The sequence below is a fragment of the Enhydra lutris genome, unplaced genomic scaffold (genome assembly GCF_002288905.1).
Source record: "Enhydra lutris kenyoni isolate GAN:26980312 unplaced genomic scaffold, ASM228890v2 scaffoldscaffold45, whole genome shotgun sequence".
Lineage (NCBI taxonomy): Eukaryota > Metazoa > Chordata > Mammalia > Carnivora > Mustelidae > Enhydra > Enhydra lutris.
The window spans coordinates 887963-905201 of NW_019154129.1; the positions used below are offsets into that span (position 1 = coordinate 887963).

At 46.5% G+C, this 17239-nt stretch overlaps 1 protein-coding gene across 2 annotated transcripts in view; it reads right to left on the bottom strand.

The window, feature by feature from the left end:
* LOC111156031 (chromosome unknown C16orf62 homolog) overlaps window positions 1–17239 on the bottom strand; it is a 116968-nt gene that overhangs the window by 60923 nt on the left and 38806 nt on the right. For both annotated transcript variants that reach the window (XM_022516590.1, XM_022516591.1), the window contains exons 10-14: window positions 15182–15278; window positions 14430–14477; window positions 13034–13127; window positions 9240–9317; window positions 8614–8736 (exon numbers count right to left, since the gene is read on the bottom strand). In XM_022516590.1, coding sequence (XP_022372298.1) covers window positions 8614–8736; window positions 9240–9317; window positions 13034–13127; window positions 14430–14477; window positions 15182–15278 — 440 coding nt within the window. The remainder of the gene's footprint in view (window positions 1–8613; window positions 8737–9239; window positions 9318–13033; window positions 13128–14429; window positions 14478–15181; window positions 15279–17239) is intronic.

Genomic DNA, 17239 nt, shown 5'->3' on the forward strand with positions numbered 1-17239 from the left:
GCCCTGGGATCCAGCCCCACATCTGGCTCTCTGATCAGCAGGGAGCCTGCTTCCCCCTCCCCCTCTGCCTGCCTCTCTGTCTACTTGTGATCTCTCTCTCTGTGTCAAATAAATACATAAAATCTTTTTTAAAAGGGGGGGGGCATAAGAAAGCTCCCTTGTGCCATGCGAAGACACAGCAAAGACAGCCATCAATGGACAGGAAGTAAAGCCTTCACCAGGCACCAAAACTGCTAGTATCTTCTATCTTGTACTTCCCAGATCCAGAACTGTGGGAAATCAAAACCTGGTATTGACAAGCCACCCAGTTTGTAGTATTTTAACAGCCAGGAGGACTAAGACACGGCCTGAACAAATTAATACAGGTCCAAATTGATCATGGTGACCTCATTCCCTTTACGAGTGGGGGATTTAGACAATGGGCACATGACCCATTTCTGGCTGCTGGAATGGGAGTTCTGAGGAAAGGCTTCCTTGTTCTTAAACAAGAACCCGAGGAACTGTAGATTCCTTATCTTTCTGCCTCCAGATGTTGCCGTGTCTGGATGTGATGCCTGGCACGGCTGCAGGCACTTTGCTACGTGAGGATGAGAGAGGAGAGATGGGACAGAACCTGCTGGCCCACAGCCTGCACTTGTTGTGTGAGAAAAGACACTGAATTATTTTGGGGGCCGATTAGGTGTTTTTTTCCTTGTAGTCAGAAGCATCCCAGCTGAAAATAAAATTGTCAGTGTCACAAATGGTTTCCCTAATCCACTCGCGGGGTATTAATACTTGAAAAGTCATTCCTGGCACACCTGGGTGGCTCAGTTGGTTAAGCAACCACCTTTGGCTCACGTCATGATCCTGGGGTCCCAGGATCAAGTCCCGCATCAGACCCCCCGCTCAGTGGCAAGTTTGCTTCTCCCTCTGATCCTCCCCACTCTCATGTTCTTGCTCTCTCTCTCTCAAATAAATAAATAAAATCTTAAAAAAAAAAAGAAAAGACATTCCTGAAGACCAATAGCAAAGTGGTTTCTGGAAAAGACTGAGAAGGAGGTGTGCTGTAGGATTATCACACTGACACTGCCCAACACGTACAAATAATCACTCGTTTGATACCTACTTACAGAGCAACTTTAAGGTACTAACCACTATCCTAGGCACTGAGGACAGGGCGTCGAGAAAATGAAACAGAAAACCATGCCCTATCGTGGCTTATTCTCTCTCTTACATACGTGCATGCGCCCGCACACGCACACGCAAACGAGGGCTCTTGTCCTACCACTCCTGAAAAAAGTTGGTAAGTGCCGACATATGGACAAAACATTCTGGCCATTATGACAAATGCTTAAACAGTTCTTTCACAGGAGATGAAGGCACTAAAACCGTACCCAAACATGTAACTTTAAAACAAAACCAAAAAAACCCTCTACCATCAGACAGGAGTATAGGAAATAGCTCTAAGTGATCAGGGAGCCAAATGATAGGACCCTAGACACATCTGTTAGAGGTTATAGCTTTTTTTTTTTTTTTTTCTGAGAAGCGACAGGATCGATTATCTTTGGCAAGAACAAGATGAACATCCGTTCAAACAGACTGAGATTGGAACGAGCCTATTGGCTGGGATGAACCAGAAGAATGTGCAGGTCAGCATATTAGCCCATATACACGAATCAGAACTGGGAGGTGCAGGAATCTCAGACGGCCTCCACGTTTCAGTTATTTATATATTTTTTATAAAAAATATAAAAATTGGGTTGCCTAGGTGGCTTAGTCGGGTAAGCGTCCAACTCTTGGTTTTGGCTCAGGTCATGACCTCAGGGTCCTGGGATGGAGGCCCATGTCGGGCTCCGTGCTCACTACGGAGTCAGCTTGAGGTTCTCTCTCTCTTTCTCTCCATCCGACCCTCCCTCCCCTCTCTAAGAAACAAACCTTTAAAAATATATAGAATAGAAATAAATGAATAAATAAAAACTAGAGAAATAAGAAATGCTCACTATGGAAAAAAAAAACGCTCAAACACTATCGCCAGGCGGTTAAGTAAAACGCGAATGCCTTCCCTCCCAACATCTGCTTCCTAGTGATCACCAGAGTCAACATCTTGGTGTTTATCTTTCCAGACCTTTGTTTACACCCCGTGAATAGATCGCTTTTCTTTTTTTTTTAAAGATTTTTTATTTATTTGACAGACAGAGATCACAAGTAGGCAGAGAGGCAGGCAGAGAGAGAGGAGGAAGCAGGCTCCCCGCTGAGCAGAGAGCCCGACTCGGGGCTCGATCCCAGGACCCCGGGATCATGACCCGAGCCAAAGGCAGAGGCTTTAACCCACTGAGCCACCCAGGCGCCCCTATATCGCTTTTCTTATAAAAGCCCAGCTTGGGTTTTTCTGTCTTACAAAAATGAACAGTCATATACATATTGGGCCACAACTTGCCTTTTTAATTCAAGAATCTAGCATGGGCTTTGTTCTTTCCGTGTAACTACACAAACGCATCTGCGTCATTCTTTTTTTTTTTTTTTTGAAGATTTTATTTATTTATTTGACAGAGAGAGAGACAGCGAAGGAGGGAACACAAGCAGAGGGAGAGGGAGAAGCAGGCTTCCCGCTGAACAGGGAGCCCCATGCAGGGCTCGATCCCAGGATGCTGGGATCATGATCTGAGCCGAAGGCAGACACTTAACGACTGAGCCACCTGGACGCTCCGTCCTCATTCTTTCTAACTGCTGAGGAATTCCTATGTGCAATAACGGTAGTGTTCAGATTGCTCCTGACAGACTTTAAAATTTTTTTTTTTTAATTTTGAACCAGTTACAGACTCATAAAAGATGGTAAAAATCATACCAGGAGGTCCTAGGGACCCATCACCCAGCTCTCCCCAGTGGTGACATCTTATTTAACTAGAGGGCATTATCAAAGCCAGGAAAGTGACATGGGTATAATACAATTAACTGGATATTTCACCAGGTTTTCCATTCACTCTATTGCGAGGGAAGGGTAGGTCTTTGTGACAGTGCACTAACATACACCGATTTCTATAACCACCACCATATTTAACTACTGGATTTTTAAGGTTATCCCCAGATGAGGGTTATTTATGTACTTCAAAAGTATAGGAAAAGTTGGGGCACCTGGGTGGCTCAGTGGGTTAAACCACTGAGGCCATTAGGCCTCCTGCTCAGGGGGGAGCCTGCTTCCTCCTCTCTCTCTGCCTGCCTCTCTGCCTACTTGTGACCTCTGTCTGTCAAATAAATGAATAAAATCTTTAAAAAAAAAAAAAGTATAGGAAAAGCTAAAGAAGTTGGGCTGACCCCATACTTCCACTTTCCAAACTAATACTGCAAACTCGTATGCAGCTCAGAGCGCTCCCAGATTTGTCTTCCTGCTTTTACTACGTACCCTTCCAATCAGTGTTTTCAAGTACTGCTTCACTAAAAAAAAAAAAAAAAAAAAAAAAAAGAATTAAATGATATGTGTATCTTATTTTCCTTCCTCTTTTTCTAAATGAAGCAAACATGTAAAGGGTGGGCAAAATCATATGCCCCTTCCCTCCCATCCAGACTGGATATGCTCAAGTCTCAAAGAAAATATTTCGGTGTTAATAAAAATAAATCCTATACTCTAAGCATTAGAAGGAGAAATGTTGGGGCGCCTGGGTGGCTCAGTTGGTTAAGCAACTGCCTTCGGCTCAGGTCATAATCCCAGGGTCCTGGGATCGAGCCCACATTGGGCTCCCTGCTCAGTGGGGAGCCTGCTTCTCCCCCTCCCTCTGCTGCTCTGCCTGCTTGTGTCTCTCGCTCTATCAAATAAATAAATAAAATCTTTAAAAAAAAAAAAAAAAGGGAGAAATGTTTTAAGTTTTTCGTATTATTTCTCTTTCGCTGGGAACTTTTTAAATGGCTTTTTTTTTTTTTAAGATTTTGTTTATTTATTTGAGAGGCAGAGATCACAAGTAGGCAGAGAGGCAGGCAGAGAGAGAGAGAGAGAGAGAGAGAGAGGAGGAAGCAGGCTCCCTGCTGAGCAGAGAGGCCAATGTGGGGCTTGATCCCAGGACCCTGGGATCATGACCTGAGCCAAAGGCAGAGGCTTTAACCCACTGAGCCACCCAGGCGCCCCTCGCAGGGAACTTTTTTTCCTAATGCAAATGAACGAAAATGATACACCTATATGCATCAGAGGGAGTCAGCAATGGCCAAGGCTAGTCTTAGATTGGCATTACCAGACTACTCACGTTTTAGAACATTTCAAGTGCAACTTATAGTTTGCCCATGAGATAACAGTCCCATGAGTCAATTCGTTAGGGCCCTTAAATCCCTCCTTAAGTGTAGCCATTAACAAGAGTTATCTAGGAAGAAAGAGTTTAGGGGTGGAGAGAACACATCTGCTGGGTTCAGAGTTAACGCCTACGAGGTTACATGGCTATGACTCTTTCCAGTTGTGTGACCTTAGCAAGTGGTGAGCCTCAGGTGCCTCATCTGTAAAATGGGGATAACCACAGTCCCCAGCCTAGGGAAGCGGAGGACGAAGTAAGGTGGCCCAAACAAAGGAACTCACACAGGGCCTGGCACCCAGTGAGCCTCAGCAAAAGGTGATTGTGTGAAGGGCTCTAAAACTTAGCATCTCTGACTCACCTCCCTCCTCCATTCCTCACACCCAACAAACCTGACTCTGAACACTTCCTGACATGATTGAGGGTCAGAGAACTTCCTTAACAAGAGGTGCTCATTATAACGCTAAGTGAGGAAAAAGTACCATATAATTATGCACACAAAAATCCTCATCTATAAAACAAAAGTACAGAGTGAGAGAGCCAGAGCGGACAGAGAAATAATATGGAAACATACTAAAGTGTTAACATGGCAGGATTTTAGGTAGTTGTTTTTCTCCTTTTGACTTTTCTATCTTTTCTAAATATGAATACAAATTATTTATTGGGGGGGGTCAGAGGGGGATATGGAGGGAGGGAGCAAGAGAGTGAGCACATGAGTTGGGCAAGGGGCAGAGAGGCAGAGAGAGAATCCCAAGCAGATTCCCCACTGAGCATGGCATCCAATGTGGTGCTTGATCCCAGGACCCGGAGATCATGACCTGAGACAAAGTCAAGAGTCAACCGACTGAGCCACTCAGGTGCCCCGAATATATATTTTTATTAATAAATGTTTTCTGATTAGGAAATTCTCTCCTATCCATTCTGTCTCATTTTTTTCCCCCCAGAGCTACCAACCCTTCTCCTTCTGATCTGTCTGGTGGGCTTCTGCTAGTTTGATCTTAAAGCATCGCTTTTGTTTCAAATCATTCTCCTGATCAAAAATCTCCAAGAGCTGCCCGATCTCCACCACGTTATGTTCAATGACCTCTGGAAGCTGGTCCACACCCAGCCAGCCTTATTTGTCACTCTCTTCAGTAAGGCTTTGGTCTCCACATTATGCCTCTCACCTGCCTCAGTCCCTTCCCTCCGTCCCCCTCCCCCTCCCCCACCTCACCCCTGCTTGCTTTCTCACTGTCAAGTTGGCCCAGACCCCCATCTACTTCAGTGAGTCCCTGTGAAGACCAAACATAAGGATGGCAGCCACCCCCGACGGTCACTGCACGACAGCCCTTCTAGAAGGTTCTATTAGCCCCATTTTATAGTGGTAAAAGACGTCAAGTAGCCCAAGGCAACACAGCCGTAGTCCGAACCCCTGAACCCTGGTCTGCCCGACTGCCCGCTCCCACCACTCCTGGTGCGTCTGCTTCTTTGCTCAGCCGACATTTACAACCTGCACCTCCTGCTTAGGAAAGGACCTCGAGGGATTCCCTGTCAGACGGCACTTGCCACTCACGTCCTGGACCAGGCCTTTTTCCTTCTACACCTCCCACGCCACCCCCAACAAATGAAAAGCTGCTGAAAATGCTGAGAAGGATTTGTTTTCATTGCCCAAAAGCCGATCTTGTGAAATGGTTACTTTTTTATCTCTGCAGAATGTGCCTGGATTTGAGGGCATAAATCTGTTTTTTTACCTATCGTTATTTTATTTTTGTCGTATATGGGCGGAAAAAAATCCTATCTTCAAACAACAAAAAAGCCTTTCTGAATAATCGCTCCTTGATTTTTTTTTTTTTTTTGGAATTTGGGATTTCAATTTCAATCTGAAATTTCGTATGACAGATCTTGGTAGCTGAAGGCTTTTCTCCTTTCCCCCATCTTGCCTGCCTGTCCTATACCTTACCACCAGCCACTGCCAAACAGACCATCCCCTGCTTTGGAGGCGTGGCCTAACTCCCCAGGTGACACATTCCAGCCACTCCGAGAGAGTTTTTAGGCATCAGACACCAGCATCTTCAACACCACCTTCCACCTGGACATTGATTCGTCTGCATTTTGAAAATGATTAACATTTTTTAAATGAGATGCTGCAAGGTCCTTATTTAAGTGCCCCAAGAATCAGAGTTTATTATTATTCAGGTGACCTAATTTTTTTAATCACTTCTTCTGGCGTGGTAATGATTTCCTAGAGCTTTACTCCCTGGGAAAGCTCTATTCCCAGCTTCTGCCATCCTTTGAGACTCCTGGTGCTTAAAATAAAAGGAAGAATGCCTTATGATGGGTACCTTTTGTTTTAATTTGATTTGGCCTTTTGTTAAAATAAGGGGAAAAGAACTTAAGTGTTCCCATTTTCAAACATGTCAACCCTGCTCTTACGTTTCATTCGGCTGAACAGATAGGGGGCTCTCCACACTCCGGTTCGTGCTCCCTCTCCCTGGAACCTGGGCCACCTGGGCCACCGTGTGGTTGCTAAGACTCCTTCAGACACCGCAGCCTTTCAAACAACCTTCCATTCACACCGACTTGATTTAAAATCAACTTAATGGTTGGGCGGGGGAGGGGGGAAGGTCATCTGAAATTCAAGATGCCCCTAATTTTTCCCTTCATACTTTAGGATTTGGGGAAACGAAAATGTAGGGAATCCATTACATTTGGCAGAAAAGTTAGAAAGCAACAGTAGGCCAAGAAAAGTAAGTTAAGATGAGGCAAAATCTCACCTTCCAGTGATATTCTGACACCCCTCCTCCCCAGTTCTCACACACAGATACAAACACCGTGTTTGCGATCCCGCCAACGCAACAAACACCCCCATGCTACGTGTGGGGCACTCGACCAAACAACGCAAACGGGTCCTCCTATGTAATCCGTCCGAAAAACCAAAAAAGAGAATTAATGCTCCCGTTTCACAGATGAAGAAAACAGGCTCAGAGTGGTTAGGGACCTGCCTGTGCTTCTGTCCTGACAGCTGTAAGCAATGGATCTGGGATTCGAACCCAGGCCCTCCGACTCCAGGGCCCAAACCTGAACACTAGGCCATGCCACCGCTGAGGACACACACAGCAAGGCGTGTAACCTCCCTTTGTGACTCACCATTTATTGTGAGCACCCTTATGTCCATATGAACAGATCTTCCTCGTGGTCCTCCATCACTGGAAGTGGGCCCCGTGACAGGCCACTGACTCTATATGGATTCTGACCCGATCCCCGTGTGATGCTGGTTTCTGATGCTGGACCAGCCCGAACCCACTTATCTGTCTATGTGTGTGCATGCACGCATCCTTCTGCACCTGTCCAAGCACGTCTACGTGACAGTCTTAAAAGTGGGGGTGCTGAGTCAAAGTCATGTCCTTTTTCCTCTTTCTTTAGGGTGTGATTAAGTTTGCAGCTTCTGGGAAAAGGCAGGTGTACTTGAATTTCGCTCTGCACTGTGCCACCTTGTTTTGGAGCAAGACCCCTTTCCCTCCTCCCCGAAGAATAAATTCTGAAGCATCTGTTGAAGAAGGTTCATCTGTCACAGTGAGTATTATGCCAGGTGGAACTGGTGTTCTACATCTCAGTATTGGGTAAGGAAAAGGTATTCCGCTTTGATTCCGATTGTACTTTAATTCCTAACAATGCTTCAATTAGACCAAAAGAGAGAGAGAGAGAGAGAGAGAGAGAGAGCGCACGCACCTGGGTGGTTCAGTCAGTTAAGTGTCTGCCTTCAGCTCAGGTCATGCTTTCAGGGTCCTGGGACTGAGCCCTGTGTTGGGGCTCCCTGCTCAGCAGGAAGCCTGCTTCTCCCTCTCCCTCCCCCTGCTTGTGTTCTCTTTCTCTCAAATAAATAAAAAATCTTAAAAAAGAACAGGAAAAAATCTTATCAACGCAATCACACATCTGAGTGTCACTTTCCTTCTGCACAACAGGGAAACTATGACCTGCTCTACCGACTTCTCAGATTATCACCAACACGAGAGGAGGGCAGGAAGGTGAGTAAAAAGGCGATGAAACCCACCGGCCCTGGAGCCACACCACACAGTGTGCGTCCTGTCACCCCCACCTTCGAGCTCTGTGACCCGTCAGAGGAGTCTCTCTGGCCTCGCAGAGCCCCCCTCCCGAAGCTGTTACCCAGACAGTCATGGAAAGGCGCTGTGCACGGCGCCAGCCACGGCGGTGAGACTATGGTACAGCTGGCTGGCCTTGGTGTGGCTGTCGCTGTGACGGAAAGACCCCACTAACATGACCAGGCACACTGGCAGACAGGTCACTGTGACATAATATGGAAGAGAGGGGAGCCCTGGCATCTCTCCTCTGCGTGAACTTCACGCTGACCGCATGTGGCCGTTACCTCAGGGGCGTGGTAGGAGATGCACTGGAAGATCCAGTCCATGGCGGGCGAATACAGGGGCAGGTAGGACGGCAGCTCCACGCCCTGAAGCACCAGCTGGTTCTGGACCGTATCCCCATGAATCTGCAGGAGACCAAAGAAACACTCAGAAAAAGAAAGGAATAATAATAAACGAAAAGCACGTAACTCCCAGATGATGCGTACTTGTAAGCTATCAGATGGCCCCGAGAGAAACTGCCTGGTTTCTTAAGTTTTTGTTTTGTTTTGTTTTTTTAAACTAGGGAAAAAAACCACAGAGAACGTTTCCCATGTCACCGAGCTGAGCTGTTTTGGGAATGTGCACTGTACAGAGAAATAATCCGATAAAAATGGAGCCAGCAGATGCGAGGAAAAGGGGCTGATCCGCTGGAGACGTTTCCTGTTAACACATGCATATTAATTCTCTCTGCTTGCTCAGTACAATCAACACATTTTAATTGTCTGTAACAGACTCCAGTGTCATTTTCAAGGGCTTATGCATTTAAAGAGCTTGAAGGCGATCTCAACTCGGAAATCTAACTGGGTTCTGTGAACTCATGATCACGAAACCGTTCTATCCATTAGCCGTTCTGCCAGCGTTCTCTCACCTGTTTGAACGTGAGGAGGAAGTCAAAAAAGTTCTTATTCAGGCTTTCTTTGAGATGGGGAGCCACTTCCATTCCCACCTGGAGCCAAACAAAAGAAACTACTTTGACTATGGGAAAACGGTAGGATGCCATGGTTACAAATGAAAAACACACGTAGGCATAGAGAAGTCCAGAAAGTTCTTATTCTCTTTCCTTGTCTGTTTCCTTATTTAAGAAGCGTGGATGCTTTTATAAGAAAAACCACAAAAGCTATTTTTAATGAAAAAAAAAAAAAAAAAAAAAGGCAACATTTGCAGTAATCATCTTTGCAATTTCCCAAAGGTAGCGCATGTATTTCTGAACAGATGACCAAGAGGACAAATCAATACGCACAAAGGAGGAACGTACTCTCAAGACTGTGTATACAGTATTCTCTTGTCCTCAAAAAAAAAAAAAAAAAGATAGACACGTGGCTGCACTTTTATTAGATGAAGCAAAAAAGACTGGTACAGAAGAGAGTCAGCAGGGACTTCACCAGTGCATTGTCAAAATATACAGAGTCTCCTCTTCTCTGGGCAGTCATGGAAGCAGACAAGTTTTTAATGTATTTTAAGCAATTTTATATAAGATGAGCATGAAGCATAAGAATGCTATAACCCGCTGGCTCAGGCATTCACTGTTTAAAAAACAGACCGTAGGGGCGCCTGGGTGGCTCAGAGGGTTAAGCCTCGGCCTTTGGCTCAGGTTATGATCTCAGGGTCCTGGGATCCAGGACCGCATCGGGCTCTCTGCTCAGCGGGGAGTCTGCTTCCCGCCCCCTCTCTGCCTGCCTCTCTGCCCAGTTGTGATCTCTGTCTAATAAATAAAATCTTTAAAAAAATAAAAAATAAACAACAGACTATAACATTCCAGCTGAAAAATTGTGCTAATCATAGAGCAGGCAGCCAGACCCCTGGGGGTGGATGGAAAAATGAAGGTATGAGCTATGGAGGGGAATTCATGGGTTTCATGTGTTCAAAACAAACCAAAAGCATCATGTTCCTTAAACTGAGCCCCTCAGATACACCTCAATTTCAAATTGCTGCTTTAGCACAAAAGCAACTTTCTAGGAGAAGGGGCTTCTCTGGGACCTGGTTTCTTCAAACAGGGACAGATTCCTGCCACTCAGCTCCCCCTACTCGAGGTCATGAAGATTAACAATAATGACGGGTTTTTTTTTTCTTTTTACAGACTGTGAAGAATTCGTTTGAGAAGAATTATGCGAGATCCATTGGGGAGCTCAATTCCAAGGACAGTTCCATGGCTATTGAGGATACTTTCAAGGACAAGCAGTAGATTTAAAAAAAAAAAAAAAACAACAACAACAAATGTCAGAACACAGTTCTACTGTGTTCTCTTGTCTTTCCTTCCACTTAATCATATCATACAAAAGGCAATAATTATCTGTTAGGCGACAGCCAAAGCAGGCCCAGTGGACAAGCAGCGGTGATATGCTGAAGAGGCTGTGACTTAGCAATGGAGTTAATCATACTTTCCTTGAATAAACAGCTTCGAGCTCCCCCCACGCCCTGCCCATTCACCGCTTTTCTGTGTTTTGTTTACTTCTCTCCATCAAGACAAATGAGCAGCTTAGAAATCTGCTTGGGTCTAAAAGATTTCTACCCAGAGTAGCAAGGGTAGTGGCTCATGATTTCCATCTGCTGTTTCCGCCTGCCTGGCAGGCATTTCCTATTTCTGGTATCAGCGAGTTGGATTTGTCTTTGGGGAAGCAAACCTCCCTCAGAACGTGAGATCTGGGTAGGTGCTGGCTGTCCCCCCAACCCTGAGGTCCAAGGCTGAGCACGTGACCCAGGCCGGCTCAGGAGGCCTATCACATCCCCTGGCCACAGTCTGTGGATGGACAGGGGACCCAAGACGGTCTGGCTAGAGCTCTGAGACTCTGACTGGCCTATCTAAGGTTCTCTTTCCACTGGGGTTCAGTTAGGAGGATGGGGGCCCGGAGCTGCTGAATAAAGTGAAGTCAACCCGGAGGAAAGCAGAGCTGAGTGATGAGGGAGAGGACAATGCTTGACAACAGTCTGAAGACCCAGGATCTAGCCATGCCTGTGCTACCCTTGGACTCTTCAGACACACGAGCCAATAAACCCTCCTTTTTGCTTAAAATAGTATGAGCTGGGTTTTTGCCGCTTGCAGCTGAAAGGATTCACAGACTGCCTCTTCTTCTGTGTCAGAAGACTTGGTAGCTGCCCAACCTGGGGAACCGATGTAAAGCCTAGGCTGTCAAAAATGATTTTCAGAGACGGTGCGTTTTATCAACAGCCCTCCTGGCATGGGATCATTGTCACTGAAGTTTAAAGTTGCCATGTGCCATTTTATATGCCAGAAACATCTTTTCCCTAACCTGTGCCACTTACTTCCAACTTTACAACTGAACATGGTTTGCAGGGAATGCTTATTTCCACATTTTTTATTTCTCTTTAGTAACCAGAATCATCCTCATCAATAAACACTGTGACTCTAAGTCTTTACGACTCTAGTATCCAACTGGGAAGTTTGAATAATGTGCTGTGTCTGATGAGGGGAAAGGCAGTAGAACACAAATACGCAAAATGACAATATCCTTGCGTCTCCCCCCTCCCCCTGAAGGACCCAACGGTGTTCTGCACACAGTAGGACTACGGCAAACACGGACTCGGAAAGAGTATTCAAGCTTCAATATATTCCAAACCTGAAGCTCTAGGAAACATACCTGGTATTCCTGTATGAAAACCCCACCCCAAGTTTCAAGCAGATGGCAGGGCATACACACTCTGGCCTCTGTCACCATCGGGGAGCAAGCTGCCCTCGAGTGAAAAGCTTTTTCTTTCCTTCCAGGCATCAGGAACCAAAGGAGCTATAAAAAGTGTCCTTCACAAGGATGTTTGCTATTCATTCTGAGTGCAGTGACTCATTTCTTTGTGACACTTGAGACCACAGGGCTGGTGTCACTTGCTAGATGTCACGTAAAAGTCAATCAAAGGCTACCGGTTCTCGCCTTCTCATTTACAAATATGATCACCGGCAAGAGCTGGGGTGGGGGGACCCGCAGCTTTGTCCTCAAGGAAGTCTGCTGTTCATCCGGACCCCACAAAACAGGGGCATTAAGCCCTCCTTCAACGTGAAGAATCCTGACGGGACTAGCAAGGAGGACTCCAGAGCCAGTGGATGGCGGCAGAGCCCCCATGGGAGTTGCAGAAAAATTAACCAGAAACTCTCCATGGGTTGCATTTTTCACAAATGAAGAAGTCTGGTGTAGAAGCTTCACAGTGCTTTGAGACGGAAAAAGGCGAAGTGATTTACAACTGGGACCCCCTCCCCGTGAGGGTAGGTGCAGAGAGAAGCAGGGAGCCCTCTGTGGCTAGGCTGCATGGACCCCAATGCCTGTCACCAAAGCGGCCCCTGGCCCTGCCCCACAGCCCCCCACCAACTCGCACCCTGCGCCAACTAGAGAAACTAACAAAACGAGCCGATCCAAGACAAAGGGAAAGCCGCTTTCGAGTCAATGAAAAGCAGCCTATCAGCCAACAGGCCTTGGGAGCCTTCCTCCCAGCAAGAAGTGCAGAAACAATTAATTCTGAAAACCAGTTCATTTGTAAGGAGATGACCTTAGACGCCCCCTATTTAGAGTGCCGGTAAGTGGGTCTACTTTAAAATTAATTTTTAAAAGAAATCCTACAGCTCTCCTTTCCGTGGAAGAGCCGTGTTCTAAAATTAGCAGCTAATGAAGTCCTTCTTGGAGTGACTGGTGAGCGGCTGGGGAAGGGGACGCGGCTCACCCGGCACAGATAGGCCCTGGCGTACACGGATACCAGCGGGTCTCCGATCCCGCGAATCATGCACGTCAGCCGGGGCAGACACTCCGAAATCCCCCTGTGAGGAACAAAAAGAGGGCAGCGTTACACCCCATGGGAGAACTCTCTGTTCTTTCATTTTTAACATAAAGACACCCTTCCTCAACGCCAGTTGGCGGCGGGGGGGGGGGGGGGGGGGGGGGGGGGGCAAAGAGAACCACGTTTCAGAGACAAACCAAGGCCAATGTTTGCGTTCTTCTAAGGCAAATGTAACGACGATCTTTCTCTCCAGACACCATTCATTCATTGAGTGCCTTCTGTCATCTCTACCATTTCCTCAGGGCTGGAATCTCATCTTTTCTTTTTTGCCCATCTGAGGTGACATTTATTTTGTTAATGTAACAGTTTCTCCCCCCCATTATTTTCCACCCGCTGATCACTCCTTGATCTTCTCAATGTTCTCACCGTGTCTGTATCCCTTTGGCACTGCCTGTCCTCTGCCCCACTCCCTCCTAGCACCCAACTCCTGCCACCTAAGGCTGGCATCAGCCTTCCCCATCAATGTCAATCGGGACTGGTTTACTTCTGCAACACGGGACCTCCCTCTGCCTCGGGCATTGCCTTCCCAAATACTGAGGCAAAATAATTTCTTTAGCACCGATGTTATCCCTAAAAACTACCCCAGGCACCCTTAGATCCAAATCAAATATATTTGGTACACATTCTAAACCCAATAAAACTACTTCACTATGAAGCAGGAGAAGCTGGTCCCTGGTTTTAGGGAGCTTATCATCTATGGGCCACTCGATATGACCTGGTGTTCTGTCAGCTCTGCAGAGAACAGATCTGGTTTCTCCCAGTCCTGGAAGCTACCCTCAAAACAAGGCCCAAGGTAACCCAGAGCAACATGGGGCTCTGGGGCAAAGGCTTTTGCGGCTGACGGCATCTTTATCACCATCTTCAGCAGCATTAGCAAATACAGAGGGTGGGCCCACTGTGCGCCAGGCCCTGCTCTCGCCAAATCCCCACCGACCTCTTTTTATGGACCCATTCACAGAGGAGGAGACGGAGGGTCAGAGATGCTTAGTAACTTGCCAAGACGACAGAGCTACTAAAGGCAGAGTGAGTATTCTTCCATGAACCATTCAACCACCTTCTCCTGGCTTGAGTTTTCTTCTCCATCAACTAGGAAGGAGAACAGTATCTCTACCTTATCAAGTGTCCATTTAGATCAGAGGAGAAAATGCACAGAAGGGGCTTGGCCCCAGGTCTGCTACATGCTAAGTACCTAGTGAGTGACAGTCGCTATTACACTGTCACTAGTGTGTGTGGGAGATTCCCTGGAAATGTTACGGTTCTAGACACTGAAGAGGAGCCTTACGTCTTGGAGAGGAACTTGTTACACTTCAGGATGGATGCTTCCACGTAACTACAAAAACATCCTGTTAAGGAAGACGTTTTCCAGACGGCCTGTTCCCTGTGGCAAAAAGGCTAGACCACTCATGAGCAGGACTTAGCAGGACTTCAGGATGGTGGGCCCACGATGGCTCTCAGCAGCCCAGAGAATTGCATTAGCTAACAGCTCGTGGTTTCCATAGCTGGTTCTCAAGGCTTCATACTTACTGAAAATACATTTTGGGGGAAAAAATTACATGCTGATTCACGGTTGCATGCTACAGGTTAAATTACATTTTGAGCATCTCCCCTCGAGGCTTTATGGGGAAAGAACAACTTTAGATAACCAAGATTCATTTGTGTGTAAGTCAAACTCTCTGTTCTCCAGAACTGGCATCTGTGCAGAGAAGCCTGACCCTGTTCCTTTCAAGTTTCGGGAACCAGAGAAAACACATAAAGATGAAGCATTTTAATTGAGAGAATTAATGTGGGAATGTTCCTCTGGGAAACAAAAGTCTGGTACATGGCATCATATTCAAAGCAAAAAACAGAACACTATTTGGGGAGAGTGCAGTCCAAAGGCTCCGACAGCATGGCTGGCCCTGGATTCTCAGGCTAGCAACCGTAACGGGACCAAATTTTTAACAGGAATTTCAGGGCGTCCCATCACATGGCTCCTATTAATGGTGCAACTCTTTCAGCCTATCTTTAAAATCATCAAAGACAAAAAAAGGATACAATCTTGGAATGAGTTCCCTGATGGAAGCAACCTTGAAAAACCAATTTAAGCACGTTTCTTTGGCCGTGTCATTGACATTCTCTGGAGAGAAGTGATCTGAAACGCAAAAACAGTATCCATCAGGGTCTGGTCCAGCTGCTCCGGGCCCTGAGACAGGAGAACGTTTCAGTGGACAAGAAGGGGTGGCCTCCTCAGTTCTTTTAGATCTTTCCTTCCAAATATTATTAGGAAACAGGTAATTCACCTCATGTCCACAACATCCCTCCACAGTACCTACTTTTCTTCTTTTTAAGATTTTACTTATTTATTAACGAAAGAGAGAGCACGGGTGGGGGATGGGGGTATGCAGGGAAGGGCAGAGGGAAACGGAGAGGGAGAAGCAGACTCCCAGCTGAGTGGGAAGACCAGTGCAGGACTCCATCCCAGGACCCTGAGATCAGGACCTGAGCTTTATTTTACTGTGACAGATGCAGAGACCAAGGCACAGAGATGGCTAGGGCACACAGCAAGCAAAAGTCAGAGCTGCGATTCAACCCAGGCAGTCCAGCGCTACAGCCTCTCACACAACCCCGAGATTCTTGGTACACCCACCAGAACTAAACCATACCGTTGGGAATTCCAGATGCTTCGGAAACCTGCAAGTGTCACCTGACATGTGATCCGAGCTTGTACTCTAAATATCACCTGGGCCAGGTAAATCAAAGCCCTGCGGTGGAAAACTCTCAGTCAGGCCACCAGCTTGATACTCCTTCCAACACATGAGTCATCTTGTGGCAAAACTGCCAGTTTCCCCCATTATCTGTTCTCTTCCTCTTCATTAACGGACCCGTCCCTTTTCTGCTGGGCATGCGGCCATCCCCACAGCGAGGTATGGCACAGTTTACTTAAAATTAAAAAAAAAAAAATCAATCAAAGGGGGAGACGTTAATCACTTGAGGAGACAACCAACGAGTTCTAGCTTTTGCTGCCCTCCTCACTGCCGTCATCACTGCTGTGCACAGTCATCTTTCGTCCCTAATTCTGCTTTCTGCAACTTGGTGGTACATGATTAAAGTGATCGAAATTCCGATGGAATCAGCAAAGAGATAAACCTCCAGGTACCTCCTAGCAGAGAACAGTCACTAATCACAACTGCAGATAATTTGGAAGTGCAATCTCAAGGATTTATTTTTGGATGTTACAGAAGGTTTCATTCATTCAAGAACTACTCACTGGCCAGGTCCAAAGGGAAGGGAAATTACCATTTCCCCTTTCCTGCCCTAAACCCACCCACTTAAAAGTAACTGCTTTTTCTTTTCTTTCTTTTTTTTTTTTTTTTCAAGTTCCAAGAGATCCAGACAGGAAAAGATAAGGGTTATTCTTAAATTCATTTGTCAATCCTGCTTTGTGGAAAAAGGACGGGTGGGATTAATTTCCCTTCATATGACAGGATCATGGGACCTGAAACCTAAAAGCAAAAATAAGTCTCTAAGATCATCTAATAAAACCTCTTGCTTTGGGGCGCCTGGGTGGCTCAGTGGGTTAAGCCTCTGCCTTCGGCTCAGGTCATGATCTCAGGGTTCTGGGATCGAGCCCCACATCGGGCTCTCTGCTCAGCGGGGAGCCTGCTTCCCCCTCACCCCCCGTCTGCCTCTCTGCCTACTTGTGACCTCTGTCTGCCAAATAAATAAATAAAATCTTTAAAAAACAAATAAAGAAACAAAAAAACCCTTCACTTTACAGATGAGGGAATGGAGACTCAGAAGAGAGCCGGCATCACTCACTGTAAGCTATAACCCACCAGCCCCGACAGGAGCCTTTTCCGCTGAAACCCGCAGCTGGATGTGAGAGACCCTGGGGACACAGAAAAGCAAGCTGTCCTGGGCGTCCACATCGCCTGCAAGCTATACAACAATGGGCACATGGCTTTCCCTCCAGCTCAGGAGATCATTAAAGAGAAAACGATGTTAGGCAGACTTTAAAATCTTGTAGCAAAGCGGGGTGCCCAGCTGGTTCGGTCACTAGATCACCCAACTCTTCACCTTGGGGTCGTGAGCTGAAGCCCCCACGTTGGGCAT